General features: G+C 41.1%; 1 protein-coding gene across 3 annotated transcripts in view; it reads left to right on the forward strand.

Moving 5' to 3' along the window:
- Positions 1-18,696, forward strand: part of GARNL3 (GTPase activating Rap/RanGAP domain like 3) — a 706,353-nt gene that overhangs the window by 445,005 nt on the left and 242,652 nt on the right. For all 3 annotated transcript variants that reach the window (XM_029613069.1, XM_029613070.1, XM_029613068.1), the window contains one exon: positions 16,336-16,410. In XM_029613069.1, coding sequence (XP_029468929.1) covers positions 16,336-16,410 — 75 coding nt within the window. The remainder of the gene's footprint in view (positions 1-16,335; positions 16,411-18,696) is intronic.

Consider the following 18,696-nt stretch of genomic DNA (forward strand, 5'->3'; position numbering starts at 1 on the left):
ACATGGCATTACACAGTCCACATTCCCTATAATGACTAATACAACTTTGATGTATTTGCTACCAATCATGATTTAATATACATCATTAAAATTTTGTGGAGGTCATTGGGAAGGTCATATCTAGAACAGACTAATCTGTCTCAGTCTTAAGATAAATGTTATAGCATATTTTACTGTTATAAAACATAAATAAATAGAAAAACTGTAAAGGTGATTTAAGTATTTATTTTATATGTGGCGCTGACCCACTGAAAGGACATAGTTTAGTAGAAATATCCTATAAACATCCTGTTCATCCCAATGTAATCACTCTGAGGGTAATTTTCAGTAGCCTGGTAGGATTAAAGTTTGCAGGTACAAATAAAATACCTACAGACTTTATCCCAAATTTTCAATGCAAATGTGTGTGTATAAATTCATTCTGAAAATGTGTGGGTTTTCCTGGTTACATTTGGGGGCATATGCAGGGAAGCTATACTTGCTCAGGAGCAGGTATAACTTACCATACTTACTTTCAAAATTCCCATATGCACATAAATCCCAATCCAACTTCATGCCTAGAATGCCTATTTAATATGAATGGTAAAGTTCACACAAAATCATGTTCCACATGGACTTTTATACACATATCAACAATTAGGGCTCTTTTCAAAAAGGCACTTACATACATGAAACTGGAGTTTATATATATGTTAATGCCTTTGAAAATGACCGACTTTATGCTCTGCAAGTAATATACTATTTTGCAGTTGGAATGCCTGATAATGCAAAAGCTATACAGTTTTGTGTGAACAAAACTATTGTTAATTTATATGAAGGTTCCACACTTATTATATACTTTGTAGTGCCAAAATCTATTAGGAATGTGCATTTGTTTTTAACAAATGAGGCATTTGGGGTATTTTTCTATTTGTTGCATTTAAAAAAAAACCAAACATGCCTCTGGTGAGACCAGACCTCAGTGCCTAGGCCCAGGCACCAATGCCTAGGCCAGGCCTGGTGCCAAGGCTTTCTGCCAGCCCCAAGGTCTAGACCTGGTCTGGCACTAAGACCTAGGCCCATACTTAGCCCTGCACTAAGGTTCGGTGCCAGATCCTGAGGCCAGGTCCCAGTTCTGAAGCACAGGCCGAGCACCAGGCCTCATCCTGATGCATTGTCCAGGCACTGAGGCCTAGGCCCAACGCCAGGCCCAACCATGAGGCCTGGTTCCAGTGGAGAGGCCCAGGCCCAGTTCTTGTTCAGCCCTGAAACCCCGTCACTTCATAATGGCCTAGGCCCAGCCCTGATGCCTGGGCCTCTAAGCTGGGACCAGGCCTCAGGATTGAAGCCCCAGCACTGGGTCTAGGCCTTGGTGCCTGGACCATCCCTCAGGGTCAGGACCTTGCTGGTCTACTTCATCCAAACTGCTCATATTCATCCCCTTATTATTCCACTTTGTCACCTAAACATATACTAGGCTATTGCATATGTTACCACTTGGGGGGTATTTTCAAAAGCGATTGCATGTGAAAAGGGACTTTTTGCGTGTGATCACTAGATGGGGGGGAGTCTGCCCCGGAAGAGGAGGAGTCGGGGCGGCACTGAGGCCGAATCTGCAGAGACATCGCTGGTGGCGAAAGGTAAGGACCCTTCTCGCCGCCAATTTTGCACCAAATAACTACATCTTTTATGGTGTAGTTATTCGTTGCGAAAGCCAGCAGCTAGCACACCGCAGTGGTGCGATGGCTGCTGGCTTTTGCAGGCCTGCCCCCCGCTTCCCCCCCCCCCCCCCGCCGCTCATTACCGCCGGATTAGAAAATCCAGGCCTTAGTTAGGTCAATATTCAATAAGGTAGGCAGCTAAGTTATTTGGGTAAAATTAAATTTAGCCAAATATTCAGCAGAACAACTTTATCCAGTTAACTTTAGCCAAATATTCAGCGGGACAAGTTTTCCACTGAATATTCTTAGATAACGTTACTTGGATAAAATTATCATGTTATTTATTTATTTTATTTATTTATGTATTAAGCCTTTATTAGCTGGCCTTCCTACATTCTGGGTGGGGTACAGTAAAAATATACATAAGTAATACATAAGACATTACAAAATAAAATCATTAAAACTTTAAAATATATTAAAAACCAATATAAATCAGAATTGAGATTACTTTAGTGACTAAATCAGTTTCCTGTCCAAGTATGTAAGTCAGGGAAGGCCAGGGATAATCATGTCTTGTCTGCTTCATTGGGGAAGGCTTTCTTAAAGAAATATGTTTTTAAAGCTTTTCTGAAAAATGATTTTTTAGTAACGTTCCTCAGATCATATGTAAGGGAATTCCATAATAATGGACCTGCATAAGAGAATGTGTGTTCCCTTGTTTCTTCCAGCCAGATTACTCTCAGAGAGGGAATATAAGAACATAAGAAATTGCCATGCTGGGTCAGACCAAGGGTCCATCAAGCCCAGCATCCTGTTTCCAACAGAGGCCAAAACCAGGCCACAAGAACCTGGCAATTACCCAAACACTAAGAAGATCCCATGCTACTGATGCAATTAATAGCAGCGGCTATTCCCTAAGTAAAATTGATTAATAGCCATTAATGGACTTCTCCTCCAAGAACTTATCCAAACCTTTTTTGAACCCAGCTGCACTAACTGCACTAACCACATCCTCTGGCAACAAATTCCAGAGCTTTATTGTGCGTTGAGTGAAAAAGAATTTTCTCCGATTAGTGTTAAATGTGCTACTTGCTAACTTCATGGAATGCCCCCTAGTCCTTCTATTATTCGAAAGTGAAAATAACCGAGTCACATCTACTCATTCAAGACCTCTCATGATCTTAAAGACCACTATCATATCCCCCCTCAGCCGTCTCTTCTCCAAGCTGAACAGCCCTAATCTCTTCAACCTTTCCTCATAGGGAAGCTGTTCCATCCCCTTTATCATTTTGGTTGCCCTTCTCTGTACCTTCTCCATCGCAACTATATCCTTTTTGAGATGTGGCGACCAGAATTGTACACAGTATTCAAGGTGTGGTCTCACCATGGAGCAATATAGAGGCATTATGACATTTTCCGTTCTATTAACCATTCCCTTCCTAATAATTCCTAACATTCTATTTGCTTTTTTGACTGCTGCAGCACACTGAGCTGACGATTTTAAAGTATTATCCACTATGATGCCTAGATCTTTTTCCTGGGTGGTAGCTCCTAATATGGAACCTAACATCGTGTAACTACAGCAACGGTTATTTTTCCCTATATGCAACACCTTGCACTTGTCCATATTAAATTTCATCTGCCATTTGGATGCCCAATCTTCACGTCTTGCAAGGTCCTCCTGCAATGTATCACAGTCTGCTTGTGATTTAACTACTCTGAATAATTTTGTATCATCTGCAAATTTGATAACCTCACTCGTCGTATTCCTTTCCAGATCATTTATATATATATTGAAAAGCACCGGTCCAAGTACAGATCCCTGAGGCACTCCACTGTTTACCCTTTTCCACTGAGAAAATTGACCATTTAATCCTACTCTCTGTTTCCTGTCTTTTAACCAGCTTGTAATCCACGAAAGGACATTGCCTCCTATCCCATGACTTTTTAGTTTTCGTAGAAGCCTCTCATGAGGGACTTTGTCAAACGCCTTCTGAAAATCCAAATACACTACATCTACCGGTTCACCTTTATCCACATGTTTATTAACCCCTTCAAAAAAATGAAGCAGATTTGTTAGGCAAGACTTCCCTTGGGTAAATCCATGTTGACTATGTTCCATTAAATCATGTCTTTCTATATGCTTTACAATTTTGTTCTTGACAATAGTTTCCACTATTTTTCCCGGCACTGAAGTCAGGCTCACTGGTCTATAGTTACCTGGATCACCCCTGGAGCCTTTTTTAAATATTGGGGTTACATTGGCCACCCTCCAGTCTTCAGGTACAATGGATGATTTTAATGATAGGTTACAAATTTTAACTAATAGATCAGAAATTTCATTTTTTAGTTCCTTCAGGACCCTAGGATGCATACCATCCGGTCCAGGTGATTTGCTACTCTTTAGTTTGTCAATCTGGCCTACTACATCTTCCAGGTTCACAGTGATTTCGTTCAGTTCGTCTGACTCATCACCCATGAAAACAATCTCCGGAACTGGTATCTCTCCAACATCCTCATTTGTAAACACGGAGGCAAAGAATTCATTTAGTCTTTCTGCAATGGCCTTATCTTCCCTAAGAGCTCCTTTAAGCCCTCTGTCATCTAATGGTCCAACCGACTCCCTCACAGGTTTCTTGCTTTGGATATATTTTAAAAAGTTTTTATTATGAGTTTTTGCCTCTATGGCCAATTTCATTTCAAATTCTCTCTTCACCTGTCTTATCAATGTTTTACACTTAGCTTGACAATGCTTATGTTTTATCCTATTTTCTTCAGATGGATCCTTCTTCCAGTTTTTGAAGGCTGTTTTTTTGGCTAAAATAGCCTCTTTCACCTCACCTTTTAACCATGACAGTAATCTTTTTTCCTTCCTTCCACCTTTCTTAATGCGCGGAATACATATGGACTGCGCCTCTAGGATTGTATTTTTAAACAATGTCCATGCCTGTTGAACACTTTTAACCTTTGCAGCTGCACCTTTCAGTTTTTTTCTAACTATTTTTCTCATTTTATCAAAGTTTCCCTTTTTAAAATTTAGTGTTAGAGCTGCAGATTTACTTATTGTCCCCCTTCCAGTTATTAGTTTAAATTTGATCATGTTATGATCACTATTGCCAAGTGGCCCCACCACCGTTACTTCTCTCACCAAATCTTGCATTCCACTAAGAATTAAATCTAAAATAGCTCCCTCTCTTGTTGGTTCCTGAACCAATTGCTCCATGAAGCAATCATTTATTACATCCAGGAACTTTATGTCTCTAGCAAGTCCTGATGTTACATTTACCCAGTCAATATTGGGGTAATTGAAATCTCCCATTATTATTGCACTGCCAAATTGGTTTGCTTCCCTGATTTCTCTTAGCATTTCATCATCTGTCTGACCATTTTGTCCAGGTGGACGGTAGTATACTCCTATCACTATACTCTTACCCAACACACATGGGATTTCTACCCATATAGATTCTACTGAGCATTTACTCTCTTGTATGATCTTTATCCTGTTGGACTCTATACCCTCCCGGACATAAAGTGCCACACCTCCACCAAGTTGATCCTCCCTATCATTGCGATATAATTTGTACCCTGATATAGCACTGTCCCATTGGTTATCCTCCTTTCATCAAGAAGTAGTTGGGTAGAAGATGTTAATAATTTAATAGAAGTGTGAATTTTAAGGATAGATGTGATCCAAAGAGAATGAATGTTGTGGATAGCGGAATGTATAATTTTAGCCAACTTGTGTTGGATTCTAAATGAAATTGGTAACCTGTGAAGAGATTCCAATACAGGAGAGATATGTTCAAGGATTGAAGTTCCTGTCAACATTCTATCAGCTGATTTCTGTATAATCTGTAATGACCAGGTTGTATGAGTGGGCAATCCAGTCAACAGTGAATTACAATAATCACTGCTAGGAAAGAGAAGTGATTGCAGAACTGAATGGAAATCTCTAAAAATGAGAAGAGGTTTTAGATGATGGAGAAGTCTAAATTTGTAAAATGAAGATTTTGTAAGAAATTAAACATGGTCGTGCATTGAAAGAGCAGAATCGATAAAAATTCCAAGGTTACGAACCTTGTGTCGTCTGATTATTAAATTGAAAACTTCTGGGTATATTTTGAATTGGAAAGCGGGTTAAGATTATGATTTCAGTTTTAGAAATATTGAGTGCCAATTTATTACAATTTAACCATCCTTGGATAGTAGATAAACAGGTACAAAGAAAAGTTTCTGTTTTGCCCAAGTATCTTTGAAAGGAAAGAAGAACTGTATATCATCAGCATAAAGTTTATAGTGAACACCAAGATTAGAAAGAACACAACCGAGAGGAGTTAAATAGATGTTAAACAGGGTTGCAGAGAGCGCAGATCTTTGGGGAACACCAGAATATAAATGAAACCACAAGGAAGAATGAGATTGGATAAAGACTTGTAGGTCCTATTAGAAAAATAAGAAGTAAACCAAGAAACAGCAGCACCAGTAATCCCAAGAGAACATAACCTAGACAGAAGATCCGCGGTGTCAAAAGCAGAAGAAATGTCAAGGAGACATAGAAGAAATGCTGAACCTCGATCGAAGCCCCGTCTCATAGTGTCAAAGATTAAAAGAAGAAGTTCCATACTAAAACCAAATTGATACTGATCAAGTAATTATTTGCTTCAAGAAATTTAAGTTGATGAAGTACAGCAGTTTCCAATATTTTTGCAAAAAATAGTAACGAAGAAATCGGACAATAATTCAAAAGATAATTAGGATCAGCAGAGGCTTTTTAAATTATTGAACGAACTGTAGCCTGTTTCAAAGAGTCTGGGAGGGAGCCATGCTTTAGAGAGGAGTTTGTGAAATAGAGATAAAGAAAGCTGTTTCTGATTTAAGTGTTTTAATAAAGTTGTAGAACATAAATTAAGCAGGTTAGGAAAGAGATTCATTTTATCAATACTATGTATAATCTCAATTTCAGAAATGGATTCAAATTTATCCCATACTGGGCCCTGAAAAATTAAGTTGTCGGGAGCATCATCAGTAGAGTGAAGAAAGCTACTAGTCACATTTTTAGACTTGTCAATGAAGTATAGAGCAAATGTCTCTGTGATGTTTGTTCCCTGGAGAGCCGGGGGAAAAACAACAGAATCAGAGTTCGGCATAACAATCTTTTTAATAGCGAAATATAATGCCTTGGGGTTATTGAGTTCAGTTGCAAGCCTAGAAAAAAATGTAAGCTTTCTTTGCCGCGGTAATCGAAACCTGATAATCCGAAAGTTTAGAATTAAATAATAGCTTATTGCTGGAATTTGGTGCCCGGCAGCATTTTCCCTCTGCCCTTCTCAACTCACAATTCTTTTTTTATAAGGTGTTGTTAAACCATGGGGTTATATTTGATCTTTTCATATAATAAGGCTTCAAAGATATTAGATTGTCAAGTGATGATAATAATGCAGTATTCTAGTGTTCTAGGTACTCTTCAGGGCCGATCACAGGTATTATTTTCTAATATAGGTCTTAATTTCGCTGCAAATATCTGAGGATCTATATGGCCCCTCTTCATTACAGATGTGGTGTTATGCACAGCCACTTGTTTCTTATCAACTGGAATGAGAGAGCAGGATAGAAGAAAATAGTCACTCCAGGGAATCAAGGTAGCAGAGACACCAGCTCCATTCAGAGAAAAACCAGTTAAGTTAATAAAGGCCACATCCAAACAATGGCCTTTATTATGTGTTGGGATAGAAACAGTTTGAGTCCAACAACAGGGGGAAAGAATTTCAGTCAAAGTTTGAGCAGAATAAGATAGAGATGGAGCATCAAGGTGTAAATTGAAATCTCCAACAATTATAGTCTTAGAAGGATCAAGATCTAAATTCAAAAGAGATTCAAAAAGAGGAAAAGTGCTATGAGAAAGGAGTCCTGGTGGACAATAAGTTAGGCCGATGTTTAAGTATCAAGACTTAATACAAAGCAATTCATAGGGAGATGGTAGAGAAACATCTAGTTCCGAAAAATTCAGAAAACATTTAAAGAAAACAGCTAGCCCACCACCCCTCCTACCCTGTCTAGATTTGAAAAGATAGGAGAAATTGGGAGGATGACAATGATTAAGAATGAATATATCATAATCTTTCAGCCAAGTTTCAGTTATGGAAAAACAATCATATTTCCCTGAAGCCAAATCGTAAATAATTGCTGATTTCTTAGTGATTGACTGTGTGTTAACAAGAAGAATAACTAATGCACTAGCTGGAATAAGAGTAGAGAGTTCTATGTAAAGGAGTCCTTTTAGGTCGACGGTTTCTACCTGCAGCATAGCGTCCTTGATCCATGATTATTGGAATTGACATCTAATTCATATTTGAAAAGTTAATTTGCTGACTTTTAATATTAGAATCCACACTGAGAATGCTGAATGCAAGTTTAACAAAGTCCTGGAGATATACTCACCTCTGTGTATGAAGGGGCGCACAAAGGTCAAGCTCCTTTGTTGCACTCTGTGCACTCAGCAGAGGTGCGCGCCCCATGGCACAAGTGCCACTGGTGCCCGCAGCTCAGGTAAATAGCCCGGCACCCAAAGATGATGTCAATAGGGGCAGGGCCTCTTCGAGGTGCAGGGAATCCCATTCAAATGCCACCGCTGCGGTGAGTGGCAGCAGGGCCAGCTTTCAAGCTGATGTCTTGGGCAGACAGTCCAGAGCAGGCAGGATGATATTGAATCCACTGGTGCCCATGACTCGGTTAAATAGCCCTGCATCCAAAGATGATATCAATAGGGGCGGAGCTTCTTCAAGGTGTGTGGATTCCCTTTTAAATGCCACCGCCACGGTGACTGGCAGCGGGGACAGCCTTCAAGCTGATGTCTTGGGCAGACAGTCCAAAGCAGGCAGGATGATATTGAATCCACTGGCGCCCATGGCTCGTCAATAGGGGCAGGACTTCTTCGAGGCACGGGGAATCCCTTTCAAGCTCCTCCACCACAGTGACTGGCAGTGGGGACAGCCTTCAAGCTGATGTCTTGGGCAGACAGTCCAGAGCAGGCAGGATGATATTCCCCCTTTCTCACCTATCTAAATTTAGCCGGTTAGAACTGAAAATTTATGCTAACCAGTCAAGTAAAAAACCTTACAGAACATAGATAGGCCTTTTAATGAGCCTCCTCAATCGCCACCACAACACTCCAGTCTCACTGCTATCAGGTTAAATCCTCTTATCCCCCTCATGATTCCCACCACAAAACTCAAGTCCCGCTGCCACCAGGTTAAACTCTCCTTCCCACTTCCCAGCCCCGTCCCCAAACCCTCCCCATCACCTTCAAGTGAAAAAAAAACTTGTGACCGGAATTTCCCTACCTCCCATCCCTTTGTATGCCACACTCTGTGGCTGGACCCCCACCCTTCAGAACAGTGCTGAACCTCTCAGTGCATTTTCCAAGCTGAGCAGAGTTAAAGGCAGTTTCTCTGTCAACTCCCCATTCAGCAAGGAAGGAAATTTAAACTACGGGTTTTATCTGGTTAAGTCCCAAACTTAACTGGACAAATCCTTTTGAATATATTGACCTCAGTATGTAAAGTAGCACTATATCATACAGTAAGGGTAATTTTATAGCAAGCTGAATAAGGCTGAAGTTCACGTTTACATGCAAACTTCAGCCCTAATTTTTAAAGCAGACTTACGCACATTAATCCCACTGAAAATTAGCAGGACCATGTGTACCTTAATGTGGCATAGACATACATATTTACACCTGCTATATAGCAGGTGTAAATGTCCATGCAACATGTATGCACATTCTTTCTAAAATCAAAAAGATGCTGTCACAAAACACGAGAGGTCTGTGGCTGGATGGAGGACAGATTACAGACTGGACTCCAGTTTTTGTCTTGCACACTTTTATATCACACAATCAAAATGTACATAGAAGCCGCTTACCTCAGTAATACTTCTTACCAATCATCACAATCAAGCAGTATTTAAAAGGAGATTCCTCATCTTCCCCAGGGCCTCCCTTGCTATGCTCTATTCCTACTCAGAGGTGACACCCTGGACCCAGAATGCTCTGTGTTAAGGTGGACCAGGACTGGTCTATTAAGGTCTACTGAGGGTTTTTATAGGGCATTCTGCCTCATGCCCTTCCCCTCAGCTCAATCCTACCTAATTGAGCATCTGCCCCTACCAGGGCTATGTCCTGCAGTAGGACCCTGCCAGGCTTGCCCTTGGGACCTGTCTCACCCTGGGACAACCCCTTTCCTACTCTAAACCATGCCTGCCTTAGGATATGGATGCCATACCAGGGAATGCCTTGTGCCTTACCTGCTGAAGATTCTTTTTATCAAAGGTAGCTTCTTCCTCTACTGAGGTACCCCTCCCCCAACCTTTTGAGTTTTTGGATCAGGCTTTCTTACACCCTTTCCATCCCTCTTGGCTCTCTGGGTGCCCCACCCTGGTTAGCCCCAGAGTCCAATTCCCCAGGATGTCCATTTCACCAGTCTCTACTGGCATCTTGTCTTCTCCATGCTAGATTTAAAAAAAAACTCCATTTTCTCGCCAGTCCTGGCTTTCTCAGTCTCTTTCTCTTGCTGATGGGTAGTGGCCTAGTTTTCTCCAAACTGGCCTGGCTTCACCTCCAAATGTTGGATCTCTGGGCTTCAGACATCTATCACTGCCTCAGTGTAAGAAAACTGGGAGTCACAATTGACCCCTCTCTCTCCATGCGCAACCACATAAGGACTATTACTAACCCCTCCTATTACAAACTTTGCTTGCTCCGTCACCTTAAGCTCCTTCTTGAATCTCTACTATTCTCTAGGATAGACTACTGCAACTCTCTCCTGACAGGTCTACCAGCATATTCAACCCACCCTCCACCGATCATACAAAATTCGGCAGCAAGACTCCTTACCAGCACCCCCATTGCGCGATCACATCTCTCCTGTACTCAAAGCACTACACTGGCTCCCTATCTCCTACCGAGTACAATACAAGCTTGCCATGATCTTACACTCATCAATCCACAACCCACACCCCCCATGCTTCTCCTCAACAATAAAAATCCATGCCCCCTCTCGACCACTCAGATCATCTAATAAAATGCTACTAGACACTCCACCTCCAAAACGCACCCACCTTGAGGAAACCAGAAAACAAGCATTCTTCTCCACAGGACCACTACCATGGAACAGTCTACCTAAGCAAGTAAGATGTATCAGAGAAAAGACCTTCTTTAAAAAAAAAAAAAAAGCCCTAAAATCTTTTCTCTTCAAAAAAGTGTTCCCAATCCCAAATGATAATAGAACATCACCAACTTGTCCCTCCTTGGATGGTACTACATAGCAGATTACTGCCCTCATCTCTGGCCATAATCTCAATAATCTACCCACTAACTAATTATTTGTTTCTTCCCCATCCTGAAGAATCATGTTATTCCCCATCTTCGTATGATTGATGCATCGTCTTGTTCTATCTGTTCACTTGACTGTGTATGTTCTTATCGTACCCCGCTCTGAATGTAGGAAGGGCGGGTAATAAATGTTTTTAAATAAATAAATGTTGTCCTCCTGTTTTGGCTTTATCCCCTTGACTTCCTGTGCCACACTGTCTTCATTGAGTGAGTTAGCCATCCTAGAGGGGTGCTTCCCTCCTGTTTGCAACTATGTGCAGGCCCGGCTTGACCAGGTATGCAAACCATGCAATTGCATGGAATGGCACAACCGGGGAGGCAGCAGGTTGGCCAGTTGGCAGCAGCAGAGGGTACAGAGAGTGTTGCTGCTGGAAGAGGGCTGGGCCATCGAGGGGGGGAAGGGGGGGAGTGCGGCGGCATGGGGGCAGCAACGGGGATTATATGCAAATGGAGGTGCAGAAGCAAGCGCTTCTGGCTTTTGATCTACTGTCTGTTCCAGCGGAACAGTTTCTGGGTTCTCTGGCCCCTTGCCAGGGCTCCCTATAGTGCTTTCCTTAGGCCACTCTCCAGGATAATCCTGGTTAGGCTTGATCATCCCTAGCTCCCCTGACACTTTGTCAGTCTTTAAGGCAGTGCCATTTTCAGGCCAGTCTCTGAGATGACTCAGATCAGTCTTGACCAAGCTGATCTTCTCTCTATTTTGTAACTCCCAGCCTTCATGATTTGGGAGGTCACAGTTCCAATCAGGCATCTCAGAGGATTGCTGCACTTCCTCTGCTTTCAGGCCCTGCAGGAGTTCTGGAGAAAGTTACCCCAGTTCGCTCACTAGCTTAGTGTTCTCATTGGTGACTTGCTTTAGCTCTGCCTCCCATTATATCATCTCTGTTAGAATCTCATGCAGGTCAACACCAACTGCTGTCATCTAATTCTGCTTTCCTCTCTCTGAGCATCTAAGGCCTCTGGAAGAGGCTTTGCTGACCCCACTGACCTGGCTGCTTTTCCATCTGCCACACCTCAAGCCTTAGGTTCTCCCTCTAGCCTGGCTCTTGAGACTGGGGAACAACGACAACACAAATACATTGCTATGCACTTCCTTTAAGCTCTTTGGCTTTTCTTCCTTTCCCAGGAAATAAACCGCTACCAATATCTCTTCAGGGATAGGAAAATGAAAAAAACCTGCTGGCCTCGCTGGCTCTTACTCACTGTTTGACCCCTGACTATACAGACAGTGATAGCCCCCTTGACCTGTTCCAATGCTGGATGTGTGGACGAGAGAACGTGTGAAGCTCCAGGAAAAGAAAAAACCTCTGCAGGGTTTTTATTTTTCTTCAGTGCGCTTTAAACTAGTGTTTCTCTGCACGCTGCTTAGAGCAAACACTTTCTCAAAAAAACTCTCCCTTCTTCAAAGTGCTTTTGCACTGGTGTTTCTCTGTGTGATGCTTAGAGCAATTTCTCCAAAACAAAAATTTCTCTCTTCCTTCAGTGAGGCAGAGTTCCTGCCAGCGCAGACACTTTCTACACACTCTTCTCTTTTCAGACACTTTTAGGAGGCTTAGACTTCTGCCTGTGCAGATGCTTAGCATTTAGGTGTGCTGTGCCCAGGTTGCTAGAACCGATCTCTGCCACAGATGCACATAAATTATTTCCCTGCCCGAACTCCGCCCCCAGCAACATCTCTTTGCAATATGCATAAAAGTACGCATGAAATTACTTCCATGCATACTTTTATACGTACAACCCTGGAGTAATTTTCATAAAGCCTTTTTATGCGTGTTTTAAGTGCATACTATTTTCAGGCACTGTGCAGCTTGGCTAGTTAGCCTGATAAACATATCCAGCTAACTAGCACGGTATATTCAGCAGTGTGGTTGCTCTGCTGAATATAACCAGCTATCTTAAAGTTAGTCAATTATGTCTAACCGGCTAACTTTAGGACAGTCCTACGGCCCGACCAGAGATAGCTGCATAGGTTAATCAGCTAACTCCACCGCATAACTTATGCAGCTAACTCTGCTCTGCCAAGAAATTCCTCCCACTCGCCCTCGGAATGCCCCTAGAATGCCCCCATTATGTGGCTAGAATTTAGCCTCCCCTCCCCCTCCTCTGTCTCTCTTTTTTACCACAGAAAAACTCCATGTTAACATCTCTCATGTAATTCCCCTCCACTACCCATTTTAGAGTAATTGAATGGCATTTGGTTTCCTTTTCTCTCTCTTTTTAAGAGTAGATTACTTTTGTAAATTTGTTATTTTGATTGATTGTTATATCTGTTTTTTGTAATTTTTATTCTTTTTAATTTGATTTTTATTTTACTATTATCTTTGTAAACCGCTTTGATAAAATTTTATTTGTAAAAACAGTATAGAAATACTTTAAAATAAATAAATAAAATATTGCCGGGTAGTCATTTAGACGAATAACTTTTTAGTTATCCGTCTAAATGGCTTTTGAATATAGACGTTGTAATTTATTCTAGTAAATGTAGTTACAATCAACCAGGGTATGATCAGGGAAAGCCAGGGCTTAAGATTTGAAAGCAGCTTTATAAAGATGGGTTTTTAGGCAGGACTTGAATTTAGCCAGAGAAGGAGCATGACTACCAACTCTGGAAAACTGTTGCAGGATTATGGCACAACAAAAGTGGAAAGTATAGTGCTGGGAATTGGTGATGGAGCAGCTTATCTGATAAATGGAAGTCACCAGGAGGAGATTAAAAAGGAGAGGTAAATAGGAGCTGCAGAGTGAAGACATTGGTAGGTAACTAGGAGAAGTTTGAACTGATAGAAAGCAGATATTGAGTATAGATTTTACCTTAATAGGGAACATTTATTAAACAAAATTGTAATTGCAGCAATACATTGCATTTCAGATTTAAACAAAGATTTCAACATACAAAATATAATAACTATGAATTCATATAAAGGTTCCCAAGAATATTCTGGTTTATTAGAGCAGTCCTTCTCAACCCCAGTCCTCGGGGCAAATCTAGCCAGTCAGGGTTTCAGGATATCTACAATGAATATGCAGTGAGATTGATTTGCATGTACTCCTTCCAATGTATGCAAATCTATCTCATGCATATTCATTATGGATATCCTGGAAATCTGATTGGCTAGGTGTGTCCCGAGGACTGAGTTGAGAAGCACTGTACTAGAGAATGGCATGTTATCTAACTTGCCCTACCCCATAAAAACATGATGGGCCTCGGTCTCTTTCTCATCATGTCCTTCTCATAAGTCAGTGTTGAGGTGTGCAGTAGAATTTGCAAATTCATAGGAACTAACCGGAGCCATGGTATGAATGCTTCGGGTATGGAACTGGACTGAAACCACCAACATGAATGGTGAATAGTAGCTCATATCATAGGCAATTCCAGGATGGATAACTTGACCTCATTTTTAAAAATGCCTCTTATGGTGCTCAAGGTCAACTATACCACTGTTCTCTGACAAAATATTGATGTTAATATTTGAGTGCAAAAAGTGATGGTATTTTTACTATTATGGGCAAGATGAGGTTGGCTGGATCGTGAATAACTGCATAAAAATCATAGTTTCACAGAAAAAGTTAACATTGCCAAATTGTTTTATTGGAATTAAAACAATATATATTTCATGAGGTCCTTATTCAGCCACTATGTAGCAGTGCTAGTTAGCACCACTGAATATACCCAGAGTTAGCCAGTTAATTTAAGTGGCTAACTCCGCTCCTCACCAGAACGCCTCCGGCCCTCTATTACATTATCCATCTAAATGGCTTTTGAATAAGGTTCCAAATATTTAGCAATAGCAGATAAAAGGGATCATTTACCAAGGCCTTTTTCCCTTCTGTGGCTATGGGAAAAAAAACTTAGTAAAGCAGATCTAAAAGTTATGAAATTAAATGCAACAAGTTATCGAAACAACAGATCAACTCAACAGTATTTACTGTAGTCAGATATATTTAGCCTTGTCCTTTAGTAATTGACTGGTACTGGCAGAGTTAAAAAGTCAATCTGCTTAATTCAGAGGCTTAGGATGGAAAGGTCTGACTAAGCTCCGAATCCCATTTGTAATTCAGTATGGTTCCATAATGTTATTAATGTGATTCTTGAGCCCATGCCAGCCTTCTCTGAAACCGTCCGCTTGACAAGGCTATGTGGCAGTTTTTATTTGTAGCATGCACAAATGTGTTGCTGCTTCAGTGCCAGGACCCCTTTAGAAGTGTGATAGAGAAATACAGTGTAATATTGAGGGAATATATTTTGTCATCCGAAGAGATGAAGCTAAATACTCCTCAAGCTGAACTCGGAGCCCTCCAAGGAATTTTGGCATGTGGTAGATATTTTATGTGCTGCTGGAGACTCAGCTGTGTTAGCTTGACTTGTCAGATGCAGAAGGTGCTGAAATAGTAAGTGCCAGCCCCAGGCGCAGGCACCCACGTGGCACTCCAGCGATCTCAGCATGACCATTTCACACAACACAAATTTTGCAAAAGTGCAGAAGAAGCTGGAGCTTGAAGCTTTATTTCAGTGTGAACAGAAGACGACACATGCATGGTGCTCTTGGAAACTTGGCTCAAAGCCAGAATGACTCAAAGCATATCAAAGACTGAGCATCACTGTGACAGAAGATGCCAGCAGAGGTGCCAAACACACAGGCTGCAAATGACAGAAGCTCCCCACAAATTGCATTTAATTTTAAGGAACATTGCAATCGAGTTGGCCTCAACTGTAGTTTTTCATGACTAACACTAGTAGTGTAACAATAAAAACACAGATCTGTGAAGACCAAAGATCAGGGGATTAATTCCTTTTCCATAATTTACTGACCTTAATCACTTAAGCTCTTAGATCTCAGATTTAGACACTAGTGCTCTATCCATTTAATGTTTGCAGTCTAATCAGACAAGAATGCACTGTCTAGAGTTTGAAGGTCACCAGGCATTAGACCATACAGTAACTAGTCTGGCCATTGAACAGACAGCCACAACATGCCCAACTTTCATAATCAAAGGATGAACAGTTTATTTCCCAGGGTCGATATTGACAGTTTGGTCAGTAGCTTTTGGTTAAGCAGATTTATCCTCATTGCTTTGCTCTATGGTTCAAACCCTTTTTAATGACTTTTTATTTTCATCTACCTACAGTACCTGAATGTAATCCGCTTTGCAGTGCTTAAAAAAAATGTGAAAAGCGGAATATAAAAATCTAAATAAATAAATAAAGTGAATTGTGAAATGCTTGCTATGGGCCTCATTATAAAACTTGTGACTTATAAATTCAGTAGACAGACCTACAGATTTAATGTTCTTTTGTCGTTTTCGCAGCTTATTTCAAGTGATGCAGATGGAGCCATACAGAGAGCTGGCAGGTTCCGCGTTGAAAATGGATCCTCTGATGAGGTGAAAGAAACTTTCTTGATCATGTTTTGCTGATGGTCACATCTTGAATGCACGTTTCTACTTTTAGGTATCACTGAGTATTTAAGGGGGCAATCATCTAAACTGCCTGCTTTGGTGCAAACTCTACGAATAGATTTTTTTTACTCCTGGGTTTGCACCAAAAATGATTATTGCTGAAAGAAAAAGTACCAGCAGAGATGTACACCTTCTTTTCATGTGAGTATTTTTTTCCAGCAAAAACAAATGGGCACACTATGGAAAATCCAAAACTACATGCATTATTTCTTTTTGCTATCTAATCCTGCCTTCAGGCAGGCCTCAAAATTATGATTTTACACACATTGATAGATGGCAATATTCAAAAAGCTCAACTCTTTGACTGGATCTGGGATTTTGAAAGGACATGGAAACATAAATGATGATATTTGTTTTGTGCCATTTCCCATCTGAAATGACAAAATAAAACTAATGAAATTTTGGGGGTTTTTTTTGTTCATTTCATTTTTAACGCGGGCTATTTAAGAACAGTGCGTGTTATAAAAAGCAGTGCACACTAAACAAAAACAAAACAATTTACTTTTTAAAATCGAGCAGAAACAGGAAATCAATAGAAAACGAAATGAAAAACAAAGAACATTTTTTCCATGCGTACCCCTAGTCTGGATTAATACACTTTGTAGCTATCACAAAGACTTCCGTGGATGGGAGATTCCTCTGGCAAAATTGTTCCCTGGTAAACCTTGTCCATTGATTATTTAATTTCCAATTGTGTAAACTGCTTGGAGATTTGTACTATCGGGCAGTATATCAAACTGAATGAATGAATGAATGAATGAATGAATGAATAAATTAATAATGTATCACTTCCTTGCTTATTAAACTGCGAGTTTTTAGTTCTGTTCTGCCCTCTGTTGCTCCATCCCCAGGGATATTCTTTCCAAGTTATTCAAAAAGTCATTGATCTATCTACTTTAACTTGATTTAATCCAATTTATTGTGGGGAGTGTGACCATTTAAGTTTGGGCAGACATTCAAAAATTAGTATGCTTACAGTTCATATATTTCTTTTGAGGAAGGAAACAAAAATAAAAGTGAACCTCACAGATTTTATTTTTCTGCTGATTAAATTAATAATTGTAATGGTGGTGGTGGTGGGGGAGGGGGAGCGGGAGGTTGACCCAGCAGTTTCCTTCTGCTTCACCGGGCTTCCAGATCAATTGGAACAGCCTTCTTTTGGGCTACGATGCCATGAGCCTTCATTTGCAACTAGCTGGGGATTTTTCTCCCATTTCATATCTTCCTCCCAACTCCTTTAATCCAGCCATGGCAGCAACAGTTCTTCCAGAACCCTGCAGTTGTAGGTCCTAAATCCAGCTGCCCTGGTGCAAAAGACTGGGAATCCCTCCACCCAGGGGCTATGACTGCTGCCTCTGTGGCATCCCCAGCTGGGCTGGGAAATGAAAGACCTGGCCAGGCAATTAGACCTAGGTCCCCCTGCATGGCAGTGCACAGCAGTGCCACTGAGCCACCAGGCCAGCCCCAGTTGCTGCTTTAAATATTTCCCAAAAATTACCCCAGTAATCTTCAGTTGAAAATATTGAGCAAGGGGAACAGCTTGATAGCTCAATGGGAGTTCACAGGGGCGGACTGCAGACAAATATAAGCCCAGGAATTTTTTTTTTTTTCAAAACCGGCCCATGGGGTATCTGTTACTCACTCCTGCATTCTCTGTGCATGTGCTTCAACAGCCCCTAAAAGCGCACCAAGCTAATTGTTGAAAAGAATATCATGTGACCTGGAGCCTGGCAAAACTGAGAGAAAAATCTTCACATTTTTCCTAACAAATTAAGTAGAGCACATCCTAGACCAGGAGTCAACAAACTGAACTGCAGACCCCCTTCGATCCATGTTATGGTTGGGCCCCCTACAAAATTGGTTATAGCTCTCATATATTCTGGATTTCTGGTCTGGTGTTAAAATATTTTGTCAACTAATCAGCTCTTGAACCAGTTGCCAAGTAATGAGACAACCTCACGGCCAGCCAATAGCTCAGACACACGCAGACAAAGATATTTGCTGTTATGCTGCTTCTCTTGTGCTCATTCAGTGAGTGCAGCCTTCCCCAGCACTACGGCATCATTATGTAAAAGTTGATGCTTGTTGCCATCCCTTCCTCAGCCTGCAGCAGCCTCTACCTGTCCCACTCTGACCCCTTCTTGGTACCCTCACGCTCCAGAAGATTCATTGTTCCCACAGCCAGCTGCCCCTTTCAAAGTTCAGCCCAGC

Source organism: Rhinatrema bivittatum, chromosome 8 (assembly GCF_901001135.1).
Source record: "Rhinatrema bivittatum chromosome 8, aRhiBiv1.1, whole genome shotgun sequence".
Lineage (NCBI taxonomy): Eukaryota > Metazoa > Chordata > Amphibia > Gymnophiona > Rhinatrematidae > Rhinatrema > Rhinatrema bivittatum.